Source organism: Drosophila melanogaster, chromosome X (genome assembly GCF_000001215.4).
Source record: "Drosophila melanogaster chromosome X".
Taxonomy (NCBI): Eukaryota; Metazoa; Arthropoda; class Insecta; order Diptera; family Drosophilidae; genus Drosophila; species Drosophila melanogaster.
Window position 1 is genome coordinate 13,262,687 of NC_004354.4, and position 22,957 is coordinate 13,285,643.

General features: G+C 40.0%; 1 protein-coding gene across 8 annotated transcripts; it reads right to left on the bottom strand.

Annotated features, from left to right (window-relative positions):
- Nucleotides 1–22,946, bottom strand: HDAC4 (Histone deacetylase 4). 8 transcript variants are annotated; one of them, NM_001258722.3, is made up of 15 exons: nt 22,517–22,946; nt 22,206–22,276; nt 19,480–19,543; nt 13,749–13,861; nt 8,796–8,903; nt 7,705–7,926; nt 7,561–7,634; nt 7,142–7,272; nt 6,008–6,154; nt 4,636–5,576; nt 3,354–4,568; nt 3,152–3,271; nt 2,647–3,081; nt 2,444–2,577; nt 1,069–2,350 (listed from the first exon to the last, which is right to left on the bottom strand). In NM_001258722.3, exons 3-15 carry the CDS (start codon nt 19,511–19,513, stop codon nt 2,296–2,298), a joined length of 3,729 nt encoding a protein of 1,242 aa, NP_001245651.1. In that variant the 5' UTR covers nt 19,514–19,543; nt 22,206–22,276; nt 22,517–22,946; the 3' UTR covers nt 1,069–2,295. The 8 variants fall into 8 exon arrangements, with proteins under 8 accessions (NP_001259507.1, NP_572868.3, NP_001259510.1 ...); NM_001272578.2 differs by having other exon boundaries at nt 1–2,350; nt 7,705–8,007; nt 22,206–22,946; NM_132640.6 differs by lacking the exon at nt 22,206–22,276 and having other exon boundaries at nt 203–2,350; nt 7,705–7,956.
- Between the last annotated feature and the right edge of the window lie 11 nt (nt 22,947–22,957).

Here is a 22,957-nt window from a genome sequence, read left to right on the forward strand (position 1 = left end):
CTTGACGATTTCTTTGTTTTATTTCGTTTAGAAAAAGCGACACACAATATTACTCTTAATTGTTTCTTGTTTCTCGTTCCTTGGACTTATTTGTGCAACAATAAACAAAATATAAATATTTGATTTCGTTTTTATTTTGCTAAAACCGTTATTTAACTATTTCTCAGCTTACGGAATTATTCATTATTTTTTCCTTTTTTTTGCAGTGCGCAACAATAATATTTCATCTTGTTAGTAGAATCCTCTTCATAATTCGTGTTTTGGTAAAAAAAAAACAAATTCAGGAAAGATAAAAAAAGGTAAGGTAAGGGGAGATCGCCAATTTGCCAAATTATAAATAGAAAATTAAAATAAAAGCACAGATTTAACACAGAGCGTATTGTAACGCTTTTGGAACCCAAGAAAAATTCGTATATATATATTCCTAAGTAACAGCAATTACGTGGCTTGCATACGAAACAGCTTATGTTCAAAAGTATGTTTTTCAAAAAATCTGCTGTATTGAAAAGAGAAAACAGGTGAATAATAAGAAAATAAAAATGGCAAGGGCATATGCTTCGCTTAGATTAATAGTTACATTTGTGATTTCATTTTTTTTTAAGGATAGTTTTTAGTTTCTGTTTCGTTTTGTTAACAATTGTTTCATCCAGTTGGAGCCAATCGGTCCATCTCTCGTTGTGCTTATTTTTCTTGTTTCTCCTCCTCCTCCTCCTTCTTTCCATCATCCTTTTCACTTGCTATATATTTTTGATCCTTGTCTGTTGCTCCTTCTTCTTTCGTTATTGAGGTGCTCCTTTACAGTTAGGTAGCGAGTTAGAGAGAGACGGCTATAGACAGCTAAAGGTACACGAGTACAAATACAGTTACAGCGGTTTTACAGTTAACGGTTAGCGATTGAACGGTTATTTCAGAATTTTTCCCGATTCACGCCTCTCGGGTCCTGCCCAGGACGTATATATGTTTGTGTGTGTATGTGTGTGTGTGAGCGTGGATATTTTCTTTGATTTTGTATTTTATTGTTGCTTTTTTTTTATTAAAATTGTTCTCTTTGTTTTTTGTGTTTTATTTACATATAATAATAGTTTTACTTCATTTCAGACATTTGTTGAACATCGTTATCGTTACACACATGGTGAATACACATGTGCATTTATATAGTTATATATATAAAGGGTTATTATTGTAACAGTTATTAGGTATACATACGTATATAAGATCTCGGCAACATTTAACAACAAATTTTCTCTTATTCGTTTTAGTTTCTGTTTTGTGTGGCGATTTTCATTTTCTCACATTTATTGCACAATATATATTTTTTTTGTATATATATATATATATATGTATATATATAGAATTCTTTAAATAATAGCATGTTGTACTTGAAACTTGCACTAAACTATAAATTGTACAAAAAGATTTCTCAGTTTTTTCGCTTTTCATCCAACTAGTTAGTTGTTAAGTTTTTTTTTTCTCATATCTTATTATCAACTAAAGCATTCTACATAACATGTAATCAACTCCCCACTCGATCTCTGTAAGCGATGGCGGATAAGTGGGCGTGGTGGGGTCTAGACTTGGGAACTTTGAGGTTGAACCTTACCTTATAAAAAAAAACACATGCTTCTTGCACCCGACCTCTTTAAACATTATCTTTATAGCTTACTGATGATGTTCACCAGTACGTTAGTGGTTCTATATCCTTTTGACACACTTACTTAAATAATAATAATAAGATACATTGAGTTGCGTGTGTTTGTGTGTGCGTTAAAATACCTCTGCTCTCACCTTAAAACAAAAAAAAAAAATCTCGATGACTTCTACAACTAAATTCTGAGCTTAAGCTACATATATATTCATATATATATATATTCATATAAAATCTCCTTTTTTTTTGAAAGGATTCTTTTCTAATTATTATAATTATTTCTTCTTTTGGAGGCACAGCCACCATTTTGAACTTTAGGCCCTGTTCTGCTTCTTTTAGACATGTTCCCCTATATTTTCGATGTTTCTCTTCTTTTTGTTTTTTTTGGCGGGGCGGGGAATTGGGATGCTATAATCGATCGAGTGAGAGAGATAGATGTGGCTATAGACGATCAATGACAACGACAACAATTGCAAGCGAGCGCCACAACAACAACAGCAACAACAATCAATTCAACTACAACAAATAACTAAATGTGCATTGAGCAGCTTGCGGCCACGCCCCCTCCTGCCATTCCCACTCTACCAGGTCCACAAAAACCTCGCCACGCCCACCGCCTCCTCTTCCGCAATATACGTCTGCATCGCCTTCTATTTGGTTTCATCCTGATCCATCGGCTCCTCGGAATCATCGCGGGATAGAGTTCTGTAAATTACAAATATACAGGTTAGTTACTCATTCCTATCATCAAAGTATCCACAAAAAACCATGGGCTAATGAACTTGACCATAAACCCACCTGTGCATCGACTGCATCGAGAGGCCAGCCATGGCGTTGATCGTCTCGGACTCGTCGTGCTCCACCTTGAGCGTCTCCAGCGCAGACAAGCCAACCGTGTGCTCCAGCATCCTCACGCAGGGCCAATGCGTTTGCTACAAAAACCAAAGGAAACCAAAAGTTAGCTAGGCGACCAGTGGAACATGCTAAGTTCTCCCATTTACCTGTATGGCTATCGTCTTCTGGAGCGTATTGATGGCATTCTGGCAAGGCGGGCGCTCCAGCTCGGCCTTGGCAATGGGAGCAGCGGGATCGCCGAGCAGCGCCCGCACACACTCCTGGGCGGAATCACAGATGGCGGCCAGATCGTAGCCGCCCTCGAGGGCCAGCACCACTTTGCCGTTGGCCAACTGAAGGAGTTCGCGGGTCATGAACCCAAAGCAGGCCGGAGAGACATGGTAGCCACCCAGCGGTGCCGGATGGCCGGTGGCCGCATCGAAGCCGGAGGATACCAGCACAATGTCCGGATTAAAGCTCCGCGCGATGGGCATCACAACGGTACGGAATGCAGCGATATACTCGGCGTCGCCCAGTGGCGGATTAAGTGCCCCAGACCATGAGATGTTCACGTTAAAGCCGAGACCAGCACCGGAGCCGCACTATAAAACAAAAAAAACAAAAAAATGTTTATTTACGACATGGATTAAGCGAAATATCAGAGAAACTCACCTCTGTGGGTCCACCTGTGCCGGGAAAGAAGTTACCGTCATCGTGTCGATGTATGGAAAGATATAGAATGTCGGGACTTTGGTAGAATGCTTGCTGTGTGCCATTGCCGTGATGCACATCCTGCAAAATGAGTAGTTTATAACGTAATTTAGTAATTTAGTCAATATATGGAAATTGGTTTAAATTCGAAAATCAAACTCACCCAATCGACGATCAGGATGCGCCGCACCTCGGGCATCCGCTGACGCAGCAGCTTGGCCGCAATGGCTATCGAATTGAAGAAACAAAAGCCCATGGCCAAATTGGCCTCCGCATGATGGCCCGGCGGCCGGACAACGGCAAAGCCATTCCGCAGGTCACCCTTGGCCGTCTTCAGTGCCAAATCGATAACACAACCGGCTGCCATTCGTGCAGCGGTTGCCGTATGGTGCTCATTCCACGTGGTATCCAGATCCACACCCAAGCCGCCGCACGACAAACGCACAAAGCTGGCCGACAACGTGTTTTCCAACTTGGGCCTGCTGAGCTGGCACTGATTCGAACCGAAGAGCATGGCATGCGCTTCGGTGTGCACAGTCTGCAGCTCCTCCTGTGTCGCCTTGCGAGCGCGCAGGCGATCGCAACGCTTCACCAGATCCGTTTCATTTAACCGTGCCCACACGCTCTGCAGTCGACCACTGTGCTCCGGATGCTGGGCATTGTCTCCGCAAATACACGAATGCTTCAGCATAAGCGGATCGTAGGCCAAACCGGTGGTGACCTTGTGCGGCGGTGAACCACTCGCCGATGGCTGGTGGTTACGCAATTGGCTGGCGTATAGTGTGCTCATTAGCTGGCGGTGCTGGCGATGCGGCAGCGAGAGGTTAACGGGCGGTATATGATCGGCCGACGAGGATGTGGCTATCGGTGCCGGCTGTTGTCCAGTGTCGGGAATCTGACTAAGACCATGTGGCCCCAGCGGCACCAGCGGACTGCTAAGCGTTCGCGATAGCGGACGCATTAGGCTCTTCGCCAGTTCCTCCTCCTGCTGAAGGAGCAATAGTTGCTCCCGCTGCTGTTGCAAATACTCCTGGTCCCGCAGCTTAATACCGGACTTTGTGGCGGAGGCGGAGTTACTGGACGCGTTGTGCGGGGCACGGTAGGCGGCTGCCGCCGCCGCCGCCGCCAAAGCTTCGGGCAGATTCTGGGACGTACTGGTGGCTATCGTGCTGGTTAGCACCGTCTTCGGCGGTTTTTTCTTATCTGTGAGGTCCATCACCTCGGCGGCCGAGTCGTCATCCTCCTCCTTCAACTGTGCCTCACGCACCACGCTCACGCCGGCGGCAGCAGCGGCTGCTGCAGCAGCTCCGCTGCGAGTCAGGACGGTCTGGCGGACTTTCTGGTTCACCACCTGGTGCTCGTACGCCTGGCGCTCCGCCTAAATAATTGTGAAACAAGAAATTATAAATATAATTTGTATCTAAAGGTTTTGTATCTTCACTCACCTCACTATTCTCGTAGTGCGTTTGGACCACATTCAGTTGCACAGCTCCGGTTAGCATCGGATGTCCAAGGGGCAGTGGTGCCGACTGCGTTCGTCCCAGCGGCCGATGGCCCTGTTTGTGCAGATGCACCTGCGCCACCTGGGCGTCCGTTATGGGCACATTGTGCTGGTGGCCAGCGTAGATACCATGGCCATGGCCATGCCCGTGTCCATGGGCATGTGGATGTGGATGTGCGTGGGAACCGTGTCCGTGACCATGGCTATTGGTCGGTGGCAGTGAACCGGCGGCGGCTGCTGCTGCTGCCGCTGCAGCAACGGCGGCGGCATGGAGATTAACACCCGAACCGGCCACACTGCCCAGTTGCTGCATGTAGGACGATGACGAGGGCAGAATGGTGGAGGCGGCATGAGCCTGCGGTGGCGCCACATCGCCCACCAGCGAGGCCTGCGACGACGATGTCGAAGTGGCCGATGCACTGCGCACCACCGGCGACGGTTGCTGCGGTGCTATCCCCGTGGCCGGAATCATGGCCAGCGGTGCTGGTTGCCGGCCAACGAATGCCATGCCCAGTGGATTATAGTAGCCCGGCTGTCCGCAGCCACCCTGGGCGGCAGCCAGTGCCGCGAACATGGCATGCGCCTGTGCCTGTGCCTGGGCCTGTGCCTGAGCCTGGGCAGCAACCTGGGCATTCACCTGGGCATGCGCCTGCGCCGAGTTGGGTAAATGCGGTCGCCCGAGCGAAATATTCGGCAGCGATGGTGAACTGAACAATGGCAAATCGTTGATGCTGCTCCTCTGGCCCGGCTGATATTGGCTGCCCTCCTCGTTTTCCTCCTGAATGGGTGCACTTGTCGGTGATCCACGGCTACCGACCACGCCCACCGCCAACGCAGCTGCCGAGGGCGGTGAATTGGGTCCAGAATCCGGTGTACTGTTGCAGTCTAAGGATGTTGAAGGATTTTGAAAATAGATTAACTAAGATTGTAATCATTAAATTAAGAGGCATGGGTTAAGTTAGCTGGCTGAGCGATTTGGTCAGTTGCGGCGTCTTAAAAGGGTTAATTGAACAAACAGCATTAAGTACAACAGCGAGAACAACAATTCAACGATAACAATAACAATTAATAAAAGTTAAAATAGTTGTCGTAATAAACAATCAGCAATTGGAAAGTTATAAACGTTTCAAAGTACTATGATCATATTATGATCTATTCTATACAGATTAAAATAATATTGACAATTATTCTATATATTTTCAATATTTTTATTCAAAATGAAATTTTTCGAAGTGTATTAATCCCTTTATCTTGACTGACTTGAGTTCTGATTTCTGATGGGCTCTGGTTGGGTTGATGATGATGATGATACGTACTTGTGAGAACCGAGTTCTTTTGCTGCCTACGCTGCGCCGCCTGGAGGAGTCGTTCGTGGCGCCGGGCTCCCGCCGGTCCTCCGATGCGGGCCTTGCGCTCGATGACGCTCTGCTTCAGCCGGATCTTCAGCAGGTTCGGTTCGGATGCTATACCGGGGGCGGTTCACACATGTGTGTTGGGTTAGTTGGGTATAGGTTAAGAGCAATTGGTCTTGGCTTATATACTAACACACGGAATTTGTCGAATTCAAGCTCTGCTTTTGAAACAAACTTGCAGTTAGTTATTTTTGGGTGTGTGGATATTCACAAGGTGAAAGCCATGCTGCTGCTTCTGCTTCATTTCATCGATGTTATTTCATCTATCATATAAATTGACACAAAATCTATTTCGCCTGGCAATTGTGAAGGAAATTTATGGTACCCAACTGCTTTTACTAATTACACACTACATTTCCCAGCTATCGCAATTTATTGGGCAGTTAAACAAAAAAAAAGAAAAAAACCTTGACGTATAAATGACGTTTATTGAGATGTCATCTCTATTCATTTAGATCTATTTTTAGACGAATATATTAAGTGCAGCTAGTTAGTTTGACTTAAAAACTCCCCGTTTCGTATGTTATTGCAACTATTCTGGACTTTTTTTAAGAGCTCCTCTCTTTCTGCGTTGGACAACCCACGCTTGTTATGCATGAACTGTGTGTGTCCTAAGTGAACTCAAACCTAAGCAAATCTCTTATCTAAAGCAATCTTACCCAATCCGAAGGAACCCCTTGTGTATGCTGCCATTACCCAACGGAATTTATCTAAACAATTCATCCTGTGGCAATTTGGTTACATGACCCAACAGAAAAAAATATATACTTTTATCTGCCAATTTAATGGAAAATTCATTGTCTCTGCTCACTTATCTTGTTGTAACTCTTTTTTTTTTTTTTGCTTTTTGCGGTTAGACAATAAGTCGAAGTTACAGGCAAATAACGAATGGGTGGTTTTAATATGAAATTCAGGCGGCGGCAAGAGCTTTTCATTCACTGCGATTCGGTTTTGCGAACTGGGATTGAGAGAAAGATTTTCCTCATCCCATCTGCTGGCAATATAACATTTGCATTCAATATTGAATACTTCACTCACCTGTCTTCCTCAGCGGAAAATCAGATTCATATTTGAGCAGTGAGGGTGGCGGCTGAGGTATTTTGTACGGATGCGCACTGGTCACGGTTCCAGCTGGGAGGGATTCGCCCGAGGAGCTCTTCACCACGCCGCTGCAAGGAAGGGCAGATTGCGATTGGGATTATTAGTGGCATATAATCTACATAAGATGTATTTTCAAGGAATTACTGCTTGGTTTCTAAGTTGTTATATTTTGTTGCTTTCGAAATTCCATTAGAAATACAATTTTGCGGAATTTTTCTATTTAAGTTATGCACTCTGTGTTCAGTTACTAAGGAATTTCTTTCGATACAATTCACTTATTTACTGCACAAGTTTAAAAATATTTCCAATTCTGCATTATTTCCTTGTTGCATTCAATATTCAATAATATTCCTCACCGATTCCTGTAGGGCGACGTTGTCGTTGTGCCATTCGATGCCGCCGCCTGGGACTTTCTGCTCAGGATGAAGCACTGTCAAAGGATTAGGAGGAATATACGTTGAGATTTGGATCTACCTATTCGAGATCGAGCTATATCTTACGTTGAGAATCTGTTTGACCTCGGGACTGGCATTGGCACTACAGTTCTGCTTGAGTTTCATGCCATCCCTGCCGCGTGCCTGTTGCTGCTGCTGCTGCTGTTGATGTTGCTGCTGCTGCTGCTGCTGCTGATGTTGCTGCTGCTGTTGATGCAACTGTTGGCGATGTTGCTCCTGAGCCACCGCAGCAGCGGCGGCTGTCACCATGCTCTCGTTTCGCAATTCCTGGAAAGCGCCATGTGAATTCACCGCAAACTGAATAATTACAATAAGTTCGAGAGAGAATCGTTTGTTTGTTGGTTGTTTCTTATCGTGGTGGAGAAGGGAGGTGGAGCAATAGTTAAGTTAATAGAGCCAAGATCGATTGTTGTTGCTGCTGCTAGTGAATAAATCTCAAATTGCACAGAATCAGAGACGCTATATGTATATATGGGTAATGCAGATAGGTTTGTATTGATAATAAGGCATTAATTACTTATCCCAAATTCTGATTTATCTATGCGCATTTCAAAGTTATACAGATACCGAATGACTAATTCCAAATCTAGCTGCTATAACGACATAGATTGATGTATATGATGTGTACATATGTGAGTGCCTGGCGAAATAGTCGTTTTCTGGAACATTAAAAAGACCTGTGCGACATGGCTATATAGAAATACATAGTGTTAACGATGATGGCCTTAGTCATCGCACAAGCCGCTTCCGACACTTCCGGCACGATAATATAATGTATGCATACATATACTACCTAACCACATACATACATATATAATTTCATTTCATTTCAATTCTCTTTTACTTAGTCGTCTGTTGTGATTTATTTATTTCTCATTTTTGTTTTTCACTTTTTGTTTCGTACTTCTGCCTGACGCCGCCCACACTGCCATTAGCATGCTCACACTATCATCGTCACCATCATCATTTTATAATTATTATTATTATTATTATTATTATTATTATTATTATTATTATTATTATTATTATTATTATTATGATTCTAATCATTTAGAATCGAATAACTAGCAGCAATACACAACGACAACGACTTGTCGAACAGCTAAAAACTGAGCTGCATCGCATCGACTACTCACTTGATACTTGTGCTCCAATTGAAGTTTATGCTCCAATTCCATTTGCTTCGATTGCTCCTGAAACGAGTTGATAAGCCGCTGCTTTTGCAGCTCCTGGCTCTTCTTGAGCTGCAAAGCAGAACAACAAATTAACAAATCTTACAATTAATTAGAGTGTTCGCAACGAAATTGACACAACCAATTTGAAAGGAAACGTGACGCAAAAGAACTTCTTTTGCTTGTCGACCGTCAACGTACATACAAACAATCAAACTGAAAAACGATTTGTACGTGAATGCCAATCAAATCTTAATTTAAACACTATTCTCCACTAAGTTGAAGATATTCTTGAAATCTATCGAGTTTATTTGAAATTTTGATAAAGCGCGCCGATGACCGATAACACATCTTCGATTGACTCAAGAGAAATGTATTAAATTATATGCTTTTATTGGTTTCCATAACATAGATAAATACAAAAACATGTGCTGTTTGAATTTATCATAATATTTGGCTGTTTCCCCATAATCCCAACACAACATATACAAATTGCGATCAAAAGTTGACGATCGCCGATAACTAACGTTCGATTAATTTGCAAATTTTCACGGAATATATTTTTGGCTTCGATTATTTTGGTTTTCCATCTTCCTGATCACTTGTGTTCCACTAGGATGTGTCATAATATTTGCATATTTCCCATGACCTTAGCAATATGCCTTCCACTCTCTACTTTTCACTCTGTGAGTGTGTGTGTGCGCGCGGGTGTGTGTGCGGGTGTGTGAGTGTGTGTCACCCCCCACACAGTCACACATGCAAAAATAAGCGGAAAATACATAAATAAATAAAGCAAATGATGTTTATCTCTTGTTTTATTTGGTCTGCCTTGTTTAAATGTGAATTTCAGGTGGAAAAGACGGCGTTCTCACTTTTCAGCTTACTTCACTCAATAAATAATCTTTGGTTTCTGTTGCCACTTTGGTTTCTTTTACATAGATTTCTTTGTTGTTTTTTTTGTGCTGTTTACTTTCGATATTTGACTATACACTTTGTTGGATTTCCGAAAACTGCGTGTTTGGTCTCTAACTTCGAATAATGTTTTGGTTTTTCAAAGTTTTTCACTTTATTTTTTGTGATTTTTTTATTTATTTATTTCATTTATTTTTTTTATGATTATTTTGTATTTTTTCTTTGGTATTTGGCGCGTTTGCTTTGGCCTCGGCATTCGCTGGGAAATGAGGGAGGCGCTTTCATTTCAGTTTCACTCGGCCGACTGGCCCAACTGGCGAAAAAATCAAATATAAACACAAAATTTCGAAACTGTTACGATGGCTGTGAATGTGCATGTGAATGACAGAGAAAGAGCGCAGAAGAGCACAAAGCGGAAGAGCGATGAAGAAAGGGGTAAGCAGCACGGAGAACGGAGAACGGAGAAAGGGGAACGCGTAGAGAGCGCAAAACTTGGGTAGACAAATGGGCGTTTGGCTTCTGCGATAGAGAACCGTCAACAACATCATTACTCAAACATATCAACAATCGCATCTTACACTGCACAAAATCGAACTGCAATTGATATTGCGTCCGCTTCAGGCAGAGAGATATCACAAAGATACCAAAAATTAGATTGATTTTTTTATATTTTAAAAAAATATAATATTAAACATAAGATTTGAAACATTCACATGCATTTTTATCTATCATTTGGTAAGTATTGTTTGCAAATTTAACCAATTGGTTGAAATAAATGTGAAATACAAAAATTTTATGAATAAAAATTCTTAACAAAGAAATAGATAATTATGGGTTTTTCTAGACATAAACATCAAAATAGAAAATAGACGATGACCATTTTCACCATCAGCCAAAAGGGGACTTCATTTTGTGTTCTGTACAGAAGAAGAATCTTTACCATATGCCACATTGATTTCTAGGAAACTGCAATCTGCCCAATCCCCTCCGAAAGCCAATGCCCCCCCCCCCACCAACACCACAGAGGCACCCACCACCCCCTGCAGTGACGACCGCTTGCACAACATTCGCCAGTTGCTATGGCCGATGCTATAATTATAAATACCTGCGCTATAATTATAGCGGGGCAAAAGACAACACACAGGCACGCCCATATAAATAGAAGCACTGCCGTTCGCAGCGGGCATAAAAATAAGATTAAATACGAAATGGGAAATACGAAAAAAGGGCGGAGACACAAATACAAATTAAATTAAAGCGAAAAAAAAATGCATTCTCTATAAATCACTAAACTAAATGCTCATCCACGTGTGAACGAAGAATTTCCGGATATTGAAAGGAAAATAGATTCAGTGGAATCGCATTAGTAATCGATCACAGCTTGATGATCTATTCTTAGATTGTTTTGATTTCCAAGTGGATGGATAATTAAAGTTGCAAATGATACAAATCAGAAACACGTTATAGCCATATTAAGATATAAAATTTGCAACTATTTAGAGAAACATATACAATGTAGGTACTTCGATTTGTATAATATTGCTAGGAACTGGATCCTAATTGATCTTAATATATGGGATATATGTATGTTCTATAAATCTTGCCTTCCCATCGCCATCGAATTCCAATCTTGACGTTCTTTTAGCCCAAAAATTCAAAACTATTCTTGCCTAATTTGTGTGCGAAGATCAAAGATCAATGATCATCTTCATTAAGATCTTGTCAACCCTCCTACTACAAAGAGATGCCAGGCACCCACCTCCCACCGCCCACCTAACCACCCACTCCCCCCCATCAATTTTTGCTAATTTGCATTTTGCTCGTGCCACCGAAAAACGGAAAACGAAAACAGAACACAAAATGCTTAAGGAAAATAGTCTGAGGAATTCAATAAAACATTTTCACTGATTGGCAATTTTGTGAGTGTGTGCGTGATCCAAACCAGCCAAGTGTTTTTGTGTGTTCTTTTTAAAAATAGAGACCGCTGAGTTTATAAAAGAACAAAAATAAATTCAAACGAAAAAACCGAAAATAACAAAACGGCGAACGCGTTGATGAAAAACCAAGGCAGCTCTCAAATCGGATGAAAATGGGCAATACGCACAGAAAAAAAAAATATTGATAATTTAAAAAACAAAAAAAAAGTCCTAATTAACTGTTAAATATGGCATTGCATTAAATTTTATAATTTAAAGGTATGGAATATTTTAATTTTAGAGAACACTAAACACGATATTAATACCTTTCCTTGGCTATAGAATTTTTAACTAACGAAAAAATATATGTATTTCATAATTAAACTTCCAATTTCTTTCCGTGTATAGACTGAGACTAAAACGAAACTGTGGGCGGCGGGGTGTGGCAGGCTGAAGAAGAAGCAGAACACGCCGAACATAATGCTGCATATAAAATGCTCTTAAACGCTAAAAATAAAGTTTTCAAACGAAAACAAAACAAACGAAACGCGATGAGATAAAAAAAAAACAAAACACACACACACAAAAAAAAGGCACAAATTACGACAAAAATAAGAAGGCAAACTGCAGCCAAAAATCGAGGCATAAATAAATCCCCGAGACTATAAATTGAATGCAAGCAGTACCAGAAATACAAGCAAGAAGAAGCAAAAGCAGCCCACAAAGCACGGGGACGTTGGGGCGAAGGGGCGTGGCAGGTGGGCCCCGATGCACATGCTGGCCAACATGCCCGGCTACAGTGTGCCCAACTTGGAGAGACACAAAGCAGAAGGCAATCACATTGGCGCGGTACAGTAAGCACCCGCTAGTAGCGGATTTAAAATCCGACTTACACAAAAATGGACCTCGTAAAAGCATATAAGATATATACCTAGCTACAAAGTACATATCTCTAGAATATATATTAGATTATCATACAACCACTTAAAACTAAAACTTTTTATAAGTTTTTTTTTAAATTCATGATACTACTTTAGTACTTTATTAAACCAACCATATTCATTGTCATAATGTACTTTGCATTTCAATAAATCCCTTTATATTTACTAAGCAAACTTTGAAAGCCAAATATAGTCCATTATAGCCAGTGATACCTGCATATCCTCTGCACTGGCATATCTTCTCCCACATTTCTCTCTGCGGCTCTCTTGACTCGGTTTCTGTCTATTTTTAGAGGATTTTATTTAAAAAATGCGCAAAAACTCATACATATTTTCGTAGTGAAAACAATAAATATAGAATCATTAAGTTGTACACGCATTTAAATTTAGACTCCCAACAAGAGGAGCAAGCATCGCATGGGCACTCACACACACGCACACAACACACACGCACACGCACTCATACAAGAGAGAAGAGCCAGGCGAATAATGTATAAATAAAGCGGAAGGCGAAAAAGCTCAACAAAAATAAAACAAGATGAAAGAAAAAGGGAAAATATGAAAAAACCAGCTGGAGAGACTGGACCAAAAAAGCTGGCCAGCGATTTGAATTATGGGTTCGGAATTACAGAATTTCTTAATTCGGTACTTATAATTCTCCAAATGTTTGTACCAAATTATAGATTAACTATATATATTAGTGTAAGATACAAAAAAAAATTGCATAAGCGATTATTAAAGTAAAAATAATTTCCAAAATAACTATATTGTTTTAGTCACCCAAATGTTATAAAAATGTACTAATGACGCTTGTAATGACGATAATATAACTCTAACGGGCTCTGAAATATTGATAACCTCTTTGACTTTATTTCTATATCTTCCCATGGAAACAACGATCCATATGATCTAATTTCAAAATCATTCCTCAAACTACGTAATGTCATATGCAAATATTTCAATCAAAACCAGTTGGTTATGTTCCAATGATTTGATTAACATTCTGGTTCTTCAAATGATGTGATGTGACGTATGACGTATGATGTACATATGTGAAAAAACCTACATACATTACACATACATAGGTGGCCATTTCATCACGAAGCCCTCGATTTGGGGGCTTTCAATCGATGTGGGGGTACACTCACCTCCATGATCTGCTGATCGATATCCACGGCGGGATGGGGCTTGAAGTCCAATGTCAGAGTGGCCGGCGTTATGTGCAGCAATCGCTCATCGCTTCCGGCTTCTGATGGCAGATCTGCGAATTGACAATGTAAACACACAACTGAGCGAGCGAAATTGAATCGTTTTGGAGAGGGATATAGATTGGTATAAATTCTATATACATATATGTACATAAGTAAAAGTATATGCACATATGTATAAATTTAGATCTGGAGGAGGTGTGACTCGCTCTCCGAACCGATTATGTAGATAAGGCCGCGCTTATCAGACGCTTTTAAAAATAAATCTAAAACGTATTTAGTCAACGCGTTGGACCCCGAGTGTTGTTGGTTTTAAACGTATCTGTGTACACATAGCAAAAATTTATCAAACGTCTTCATTCACATTAACTATTATTATAATTATATAAAATTATTCATTTACAGGACATGACATAGACAAGATTAAATACACTTTTTAGACAACAATCAATTAGATTGATATACGGAACTAAAATTGTGTTTTTTCTCTCAGTGCATCGACTATTTTTAGTAACCTTGTACCGTATATGCTAACAGCGATTACAACGATTTCCTCTAGACATTTACATCAGCCTTTTCTTGTTATTTTGTCGCACGTGACGCTTAACATAACTTTTATTTCTTCCTCTCTTTCTTAATATGATTTGCTGCTACCCCAGAAAAATGACGAAAAAGCGTTGGGAAAATCACGAAAAAACGGTTGGAAAATAATTTCATTGATAAATTTTTGCAACGGAGAGAGGAGAAAGAGGGAAAGAGCGGGAATATTTCTTTCACTGGACTAATTGCGCGCCAATAAGAATGCAGAGATGACTAACCGAAAAGTCCTATTAGTAATGATTCTTCTCTCTGATTTTCTCGCTCTCTCTCTCTCTCTCTCTATTTTGCTATACAGTGTTGATCTAATCAGCAAAGTCGAGTTCTTTTTTGGTCTAGAAATTGATTCCAATTGAATATTAGGCTATGTGACGATGCTAAAAATAGAACAATAAAGAGCAAAGCCCAAAATCAGCAACAAAACAAAAGTCGAAACGCATGTGGATAATTTTAATTTTTAATTTTCATGCATGCATAAGTAAGTATTTATGTATGCTACACATAAATCTAAATCAATGTTATCCAATCAAATAAAACTATCCATTTACATTTGCTATAAGTAAATGAGCATGTACATATGTATTTAACCCAATAAAATATTGTGATTCCCATAGAAATTGTAATGGTTCCATGCTCATACTGCTTTAGGACTTCAGGCTGGGCACTATCACTGTGGCCGCTGCTGTGGGCGTGTCTGCAAGTGTGTGTGTGTGCCGGTGCATATCTAACTGAACAGGCCGTGACCTGCTGCGCTGCTTGCTGCGCTGCTTGCCGTTCTGCTTAGCCGTTCTATTTTTAGCCGCCTTTATAAATCGTGCATGGCTTTGGGGAGTATATTTAGAAGTGGCAACACACACAGATACTGCAACTACAACTGCAGGCACAGAAATAACAGCAGTGCATATTGCACAAAGCTCAGAAAAACAAGTGCAAAATGTGAAACAAGATAAAATAACAAGGAAAACAAACACACAACCGATATTGCATATGTGTGTATGTATGTACATTTGTGCACTGTGTCGTGTGAACTTAAAACGTGAAGACAAAATTGAAATTTCATGCGAAATGAAAGAAAATATCAAGAGCAATGACGACTATGTGATTCTCTTTCGCTGACTATAAATAAAAAAAAAACAGAAAATCTTACTCAAGTTAAAACTTTCGGTACAAATTCCACTTCGCATACTTGTAGGGTATTTGTAAGCCCATAGAGCTTGCCCTACCAAAGAATTACAGTATAAAAGATGAAATAAGATAGCCAGAGTGCAGTGCAGGTGCATTAGGTGGGAGAGCGATAGGAAAAGAGTGGCTTGCAATCAGCTGTTTTTGCTCTTTTTTGGCAATGCCGTTTAAATAAAAGTAAAATGCGTAGCACGCTCCCACTCTTTTTTTCTCTCCCCCTCTCCGATTCTGTCTGTCTTCCTCCCACTTCCACAGAAACTCCCCTTCTGGACATTTTTTTTTGTTTTTTCAACTTCAAGGTCAATTTGTGTGTTGACATAGAAACCAGGCAACCAAATGGCACAACAAAAACAAAAGCACGTGTATGTGTGTGGCCGCAAAACAGAAAGGTGGAGGGGAACAGAAAAAAAAAGACGAAAAACGGTATAAAATTTTATGGAGGGGGTACTGCTGTCATTGAAATTGAAACTGAAATTCAATTGGAAATTGATACGACAACAACAGAGAGTGAGAACGAGAGAGCAGCTTGATATTCACTCCACCCCCAGCACCCGAACACCCACTCCTCTCTCACACTGACTCTCTCTTTCTCTTCTTCCTTCCTCAATAAGTTTGTTTTGAGTGATAGCAAGGTTTCCGCGAGTGTGTGTGTGTGTGTGTATGCCTTTGCATTTGTATTGTGTGGGTAAATTTCCAGCGCGCGCATTCTAAAAATAGAAACAACAACAGCTAAACTTTTGGGCCAGGCCAACAAGAAAAAAAATGCGAACGCCGACAAAACGTTCTCCTTGTTTTCTGTTTTTTTTTTTTTTGTTGCTTCGTAAAGTTCTAGGCTACTACACCACTTAAAACTTATAAAAAAAAATCCCACCAAAACATGAAAACACCCCAATTTTATGGGCTTACCTTGACAATTTGAAAAGTCAAAAAGCAGTGGCAATAACAATATTAAGCTGTTGTGTGGTAGTTACTTTTACTAATAGGATACGGTTAGAAATTCATCGACTCTTAACTTACTTAACTTCATTATGAAAAATTAAAACCTTCAGAGAACTGACTTGAAGTTCCTACCCATTAGCCAAAGTTAGCCAAAGAATAGATAACAACACTTGGAAAACATTGAATTTTGGAAGAAAATTATTACAGAAATATGTAAAGTTTAGGATCGGATAATAGGATTACTTCAATCAATTAGGCTTCAAAATGTAGGTAAAGTTTAGATTTCGAAAAGTTACGATTTAACTACATAGTTAGTTTTTCGCCTGCAATCCTGGCACAACAGAACTGTTAGATCTATTTCCTGAAATGACTCATCCAATTTGTGGCAAAATGCAGAACCTACAAGGTACACTATTCTCTCCACCGACTAAGTAGACTGTAGCATTGTAGTACTGTGGGTGAATGAAATGAATAAATAACGCAGCGACGCTGCTTTCGATATGATTACCGCACAGTGAAGACAGTGGTGTGGCGACGTTTTGCGGTGGGGGGTTTTGGGTGTATGGTTAGGGGGGTGGGTGGTGTTACAAGGGCGATACATAAGCCCTAACGATTTTATATAACAGCTCGAACACACTGAGACACACACAGAGCCCAAACGGCGAAGCAAGTTTTATTCTTGGAATGCCATTACAATAAATGATCCACTGGCACCGGAGAAAACGCAATAGGTGAGGGTTTTTTCTTTTTACAACTACTTTTTTCCACCACCCATTTCCCGACCGTTCCAAGGGAAATGTAATTTTCGTGAATTTCTAATGGCATATCGATGTCAAACAGCTGGACGTGGACGACGGGGCAAAGTGCCTCACTCTCACTCTCCGGCCTTGTCCCCACAACAATTAAACCCATATCCTGGTGAGGCATTGGAAAATGGTTATGGAGCAATGGAGAATGCCCGGAATCCCCGGACTTCTATGTAGATTGCACGTGGCAAACACAAAACACAAAACGGGGCGGGGAAAAGAAATTCAAAACAAAATAGGAGAGGAGGAAAGACGTGGCCCGGGTCTCCGGGTTTCATGGGCTTTACGGGTCGGTCGGTCTCCGGGTCCGGCCGTCAGTCAACAGTCCACACACACACACACACACACACACACACACTTACACCATCCATTTGAAAGGCAAGTAAATGTTGTTGCTGTTGCTTTTGTGTCTAAAAATAGACGAAAATCGATAAACGAATGTTTTTCTTTTTGGCTGTTGCAAACAAACAGACGGGGAGAGCAGCAACGAGCACGAGAATCGTGGAGCGAGAGAGCTGAGCACGAAGCGAAGATTACGGGGCTCCAAACCATCTCGACGAACCACCAACCAGGCCCACCCACTGCCTATTCGGCCACCCGCTTTCTCTCCTTCTACCCACTTTCGCCACCCATTTTCCAGTCCATCCACGTGCTTGGCATTGGCAGTGGTTTCGATGGATGGCCAAAAAGAAAAACGGTCGAGATTAGTGCTGTGCAGTTGGCTATTATCAGCTACTTAGGAAAAACTTAGGAAAACTAGCTTAAAAAAATTTTCATGAAAACAAAATAGTAATAGTAATAATAAAATAGTTATAGGTGATGTTCATCGTCTTCGCTCTGATTTAACCAAAAATTCATTTTATTCAATTATTGTTAAGATGCTATTGCCAATGCTGATGAATAATTTATTATTTATTCAAAAATAAGAATACTTGTGATATGTATAAGAAACCGAAGCTTTTGGTGAGTTAAATATGTAATATTAACCGCTGATAGGAATATATTCTACAAAAGATTTAGATATAAAGGTATGCATCTGCTTCACTTTAATGTGGGCAATGCGTCAGCTCTGGTGAAAATTAATCCCAAGCACCCCCCACATCCCCCACAATTTCCCACCATCTATATCTATTCAGTTCAGTTCAGTTCTGTTTGCCGTGAAAGAGACGAAAGCAACGTTGACGACCATGGACAATGTTCTTGTTGTTGGTCTGGGCCTGCCCGGGACAAAAGTCAGTAGATCCCACTGTACAGACCCACCAACCCACCCATTATACCCCCCCACTTTTCGGCCCAATGAGAGGAGCAACAAACGCACAGTGGTTCAAGCTGTGCAAATATTTAACTGATTTGATTGACAGCTGGCAAAGAAGTTTCTCTCGAGATGGAAAGAAGTGCTTTGTGTTCCTCAAAATTTGGATACACCATCTGCCACATGGACTAGTATACATGGAAATTCAATGTTGATTATTTAGTGAATAGTTTGAGCCATTGTTCTCCACCTAAATAGGGCGCCTAAACATTTGCCTACATTCTCGCAGGCTGAATGGCTTAAATCAATAAAATAGTGAATAGGAAAAGCCGAATTGATTCTTTGGTGTAAACACGTGCCAAAGTTGGCATCTAATATCGAACTTAAAATGTGGCCAACTGTAACTGTTGTTACCTTTCAACTTCGTTTAGTGTGATCAGCTTGGGCAATTCGAAGAGCCACTGCCTGCCTTGTAATTCTCAACCAGTTAGCCTCCGGCTTTATATACCGTTATTCGCCAGCTTTCGACCAATGTGCATCATCCATTGACAGCGCAGTTCTGTCCCGCTTTTGTGTATGTGCTTATTACAGTTATTTTTGGAAGGCAACACACACTAACACACAAATACACACACACGCGTACTGTGTAAGCTTTTGTTTGAGCATGTGTGCGTGCCTGGTCTGTGTACATTTTGAGTTATGTATTCCGAATGTTGTTAATGCTATAGCCATAGCTACAGCTATATGCAGGTTACATACGAGCACAGCCAAAAATGTTGAGTATAATTTCATATAATAACCACCATAATGCTGCCCTAAACTAAAACCCAATTTAACTATGAAAAAGGGGCATAGGATTTTCTAGGATTCTCCAGGGTCCTTCATTCCCACTTACCGTGTATTGGTATTCTATCGTCGGGACTAGACATTTTGCATATGGAATTGGGGGAGGGCGGAACCTGCAACAAATCAGAAAAACAAATTAAACAATATTCAAAAAAAATTAATTCCAACATTTTCACAGAGATTTGCTTTAGTATCTAGTAGAAGAGTCTTGTAGCCCGTGCAACATCTAGTCCCCCATCAATAATAAATACTCGAAAAACACAAAATAAAATAGATTTGCATAAAGTCCTTTGAAGTCGACACTTATCTACAACCAAAATGAGATTTTCTTTCTCAATAATGTTATAAAACAAAAGCAAATTAACACAATACCACTTGTTCGTTGTAATCTTAAAACTTAAAGATCCGCTTTATCTCAACTTTATGATTCTGAGTCATTTGGTGAAGAATCTTTTCCCATGGGGAAATGCCGCACTTCCTTAAACAAACACAAATAGCAGATTGCACATAAATGCATATGTGCGTGTGTGTGTGTGTGTGCATGTTTTCAATATGAATGATTCTGTCAGAGACCTCAAAACAAAAATTTCATTCAAAATAAATTCGCAGAATGAGATAAACATGGAAAAATAAACCGAAAAACAAGTGCCTCCTGATAAGGCAAGAATTTTTTGGAAAATTTTTGTTGTCATTTTCGGAACTCCGATAATAATATGTACATACATATATAAAAATGAATTCTTGTTTGTTTCTCTCGTCTCGTCTCTCCTTGTTTTTATTTTTGGTTTGTTTACAGTCGAAAAAGCACTTGATAGGGGAATTTTTACTGATCGGAAATAATTTAAATGTTCTATCTAGGTGCGCCTCATTGGGGGCGTGGTCGATCAAATAAATTTAAAAAACAAAAAAGGAAAGATAACAAGTTGCCCCATTGACCTTCACAAATACCACGCACACACACACACACCTACACATACACATGCGTACATATGTGACGCACAAAACAATTTCCGTTCACTAATTACACGAGCAAATAGAACAAAAGCCACCAGCAACCAGAAAACCAAATGGCAGAAATTGCATTGTAAATAAATTACCGTTAAATCGGTTCCAATTAAGTTCTATCTACAAAACCATGCGACTATATTCATAAATAATTCAAGCATTAATTTTCATAAAGTCACATGGAATTAAAGAATCAAAGTAAGAAGGATTCCATCAAACTCGTAAACAACGGTAACAAAAATAAAATCAAGGTCACACTGGCCAAAGTTTTTATAAATTGAGTTCGGTCAATTTAATTGGCGGGAAACGTTTGGTTATACGTACATACATATGTATGTATGTATACGTAAGGTAAAACATATGTATGATGTAATAACCACATTGTCATCTTGCGGGGAGTTTCAATTAAGCCAAACAATGAATCATAAGAAAAGCCTATAAAAAACAAAGAAAATAGCTGTGTGGTTTTAGGTTCTCTTGTACATTCCCCTATTAAAACAATAGACAATAACGCCGGGGGAATAGATCAAACCAGAGTAAATTAGAAGCCAGAGTTTAATGGAATTAAGTTAATTAAGAAATATAACTGCAAGAAAATACACAAGCAAGGTCACACTGGTATTGTGGTAAAATAAAATTGTAGCCACGCGCAATAACTTTAACTTGTAAATTCGCATCGCTGTTGTTGCTAAGTTCAAAAAGAAAACTTTCCTCCGCCTTAAATTTAATATACAGCATAAACAAATTAATTTAAGGGGCGGCGTGTAGCCAGAAGAGTAAGTTGGCAGCCTCTATTTATCGTGGCCAGTCATATTAAATTAATTATAGTCATCAGTGGGTTGCATTGTGAGCTAGAAATGCGTGTTTCCCACTGAGACGACAGAGGCACTTAAATCATAAAGAAATACAAATTCTGTGGGTAAATTTTCCTGAAAATTATAAATTTAAAAACCAGTACAAAATGGAATTATTTTACGATTATTTCCAACCTTTTTTTTGTGAATTAATACAAACAATTAATTTGCCTACAAATTTGATAATCAAAATAAGGGATAAACAAAGACTTCGATTAATGGGTGCTCACTGTAGTTGGGTAAATGAATAAAAAGGAGAACAAATACTTAAGAGGGGCAGGCGAAGGGAGATCCCGAAGAAGAATGAGAAGTTCGGCTCAAAGCAAACGAAACAACAACAAAAGATCCGCAAATTCCATTCTGTGGCCGTTGCTTTTGTGGTTGTTGTTGTTCTTGTTACTGTTTTATATATTTTTTTCTGGCATCATGTTGATAACCAAGAAGAGAGAAGAAGCAGAAGTAGGAGAAGAAACATAGAGTAAAGGAAGAATGAGGAGAGCAGAAGAAGCGAGCACAACATAAACCAGTTCAATGCGCTTTGCGGTGGAGCTTTTATTATTTATTTTTGCTTCATTTTCATTATTTTGTTCTTGTTTTTTTTTTATTTTTTTTTTTGGGTGGCAGCCACATTACAGCAACTTTACTAAGTGAACAAAATCAAATCATCAAATGCAAAGAGTGCGAGCGAGAGAGAGAGCAACAGAAACCGTATGAAGAGAGGGGGGAAGAAGAGAGCGCGAGCACTTCATTTAGCACGCACACACTTGTTACATAAATAACGGCGAATCGAGTGAGGAGCAAGACAGACGAAAAAGAAGTCTGGCTGATCTAATAAGAACATGCTGTGCCTCCTCCCTCTCTCAACGACTGCTAATAAGAATACACGGGGCAAAGACAAACAAACAAACATAAATACCTCTTCCAAGTGGTGCAAACTGCTTACTGCTGCTATTGTTGTTGCTGTATTTTGTATTGTCGCTTTTCCAACTTGTTTCACAAAATGCGAAAAATGATTAACGAAAATATAAAATAAATAACGCACGCTCTCTCGCTCTCACTCTTCGTATGTGTGTGTGTTGATTTATATATATATATACATATATATATATATATACTGAACGATGAATTCACGACTTTTTTAAGTTAATTTTTGTGTAGTTGTTGCTGCTGCTTTTTTGTAGACGTATATTTTTGCGCTTATTTTTTATTCGCCTTCATTCTTTTTACCTTCTTTTGCTTTTCTCTTTCGTTACTTGCTGTTGTTGTTTTTGTCACTTTAGCAGTTTTCGCAGTTTCTTTTTGGTACTAGTACTACGACAACTGCCTCTGCTTTTTTTGCCTCTTCTCCTCATCATCGCTCATTCTCTTTTGCTTGTTGATTCGCCCACAATTTATTCGGTTTTTTTCGCTTCTGCACGCGCACGCACTTTTTTTGTTGTTGTTGTTTAGATGTTACGAAAAAAATTGGAATTTTTGCCGCAGGAAAACAGAAAAAAAAAACAAGAAAATTATTATTTTCGAATTTTTCGGGGTTGTTGTTCTTTGGAAAACGCGCGATTTGCTGTTGGATTGGACTTTCTGGGGCGACGCGACGCAAAAAATACAAATTAATGTTCCGAAATCCACGACTATTAGAGCTGGAACCACATCGATATCTGTTCGATACTA

Bases quoted from the DNA above. Each gene is read 5' to 3' on its own strand.
- HDAC4 (NM_001272578.2), bottom strand. From the start codon at position 19,513: ATGTCTAGTCCCGACGATAGAATACCAATACACG. The intron at 13,862-19,479 runs GTAAGTGGGAAT...GTCAATTCGCAG, and splicing joins CGATAGAATACCAATACACG to ATCTGCCATCAGAAGCCGGA. The intron at 7,273-7,560 runs GTGAGGAATATT...CCTTCCTTGCAG, and splicing joins ACGTCGCCCTACAGGAATCG to CGGCGTGGTGAAGAGCTCCT.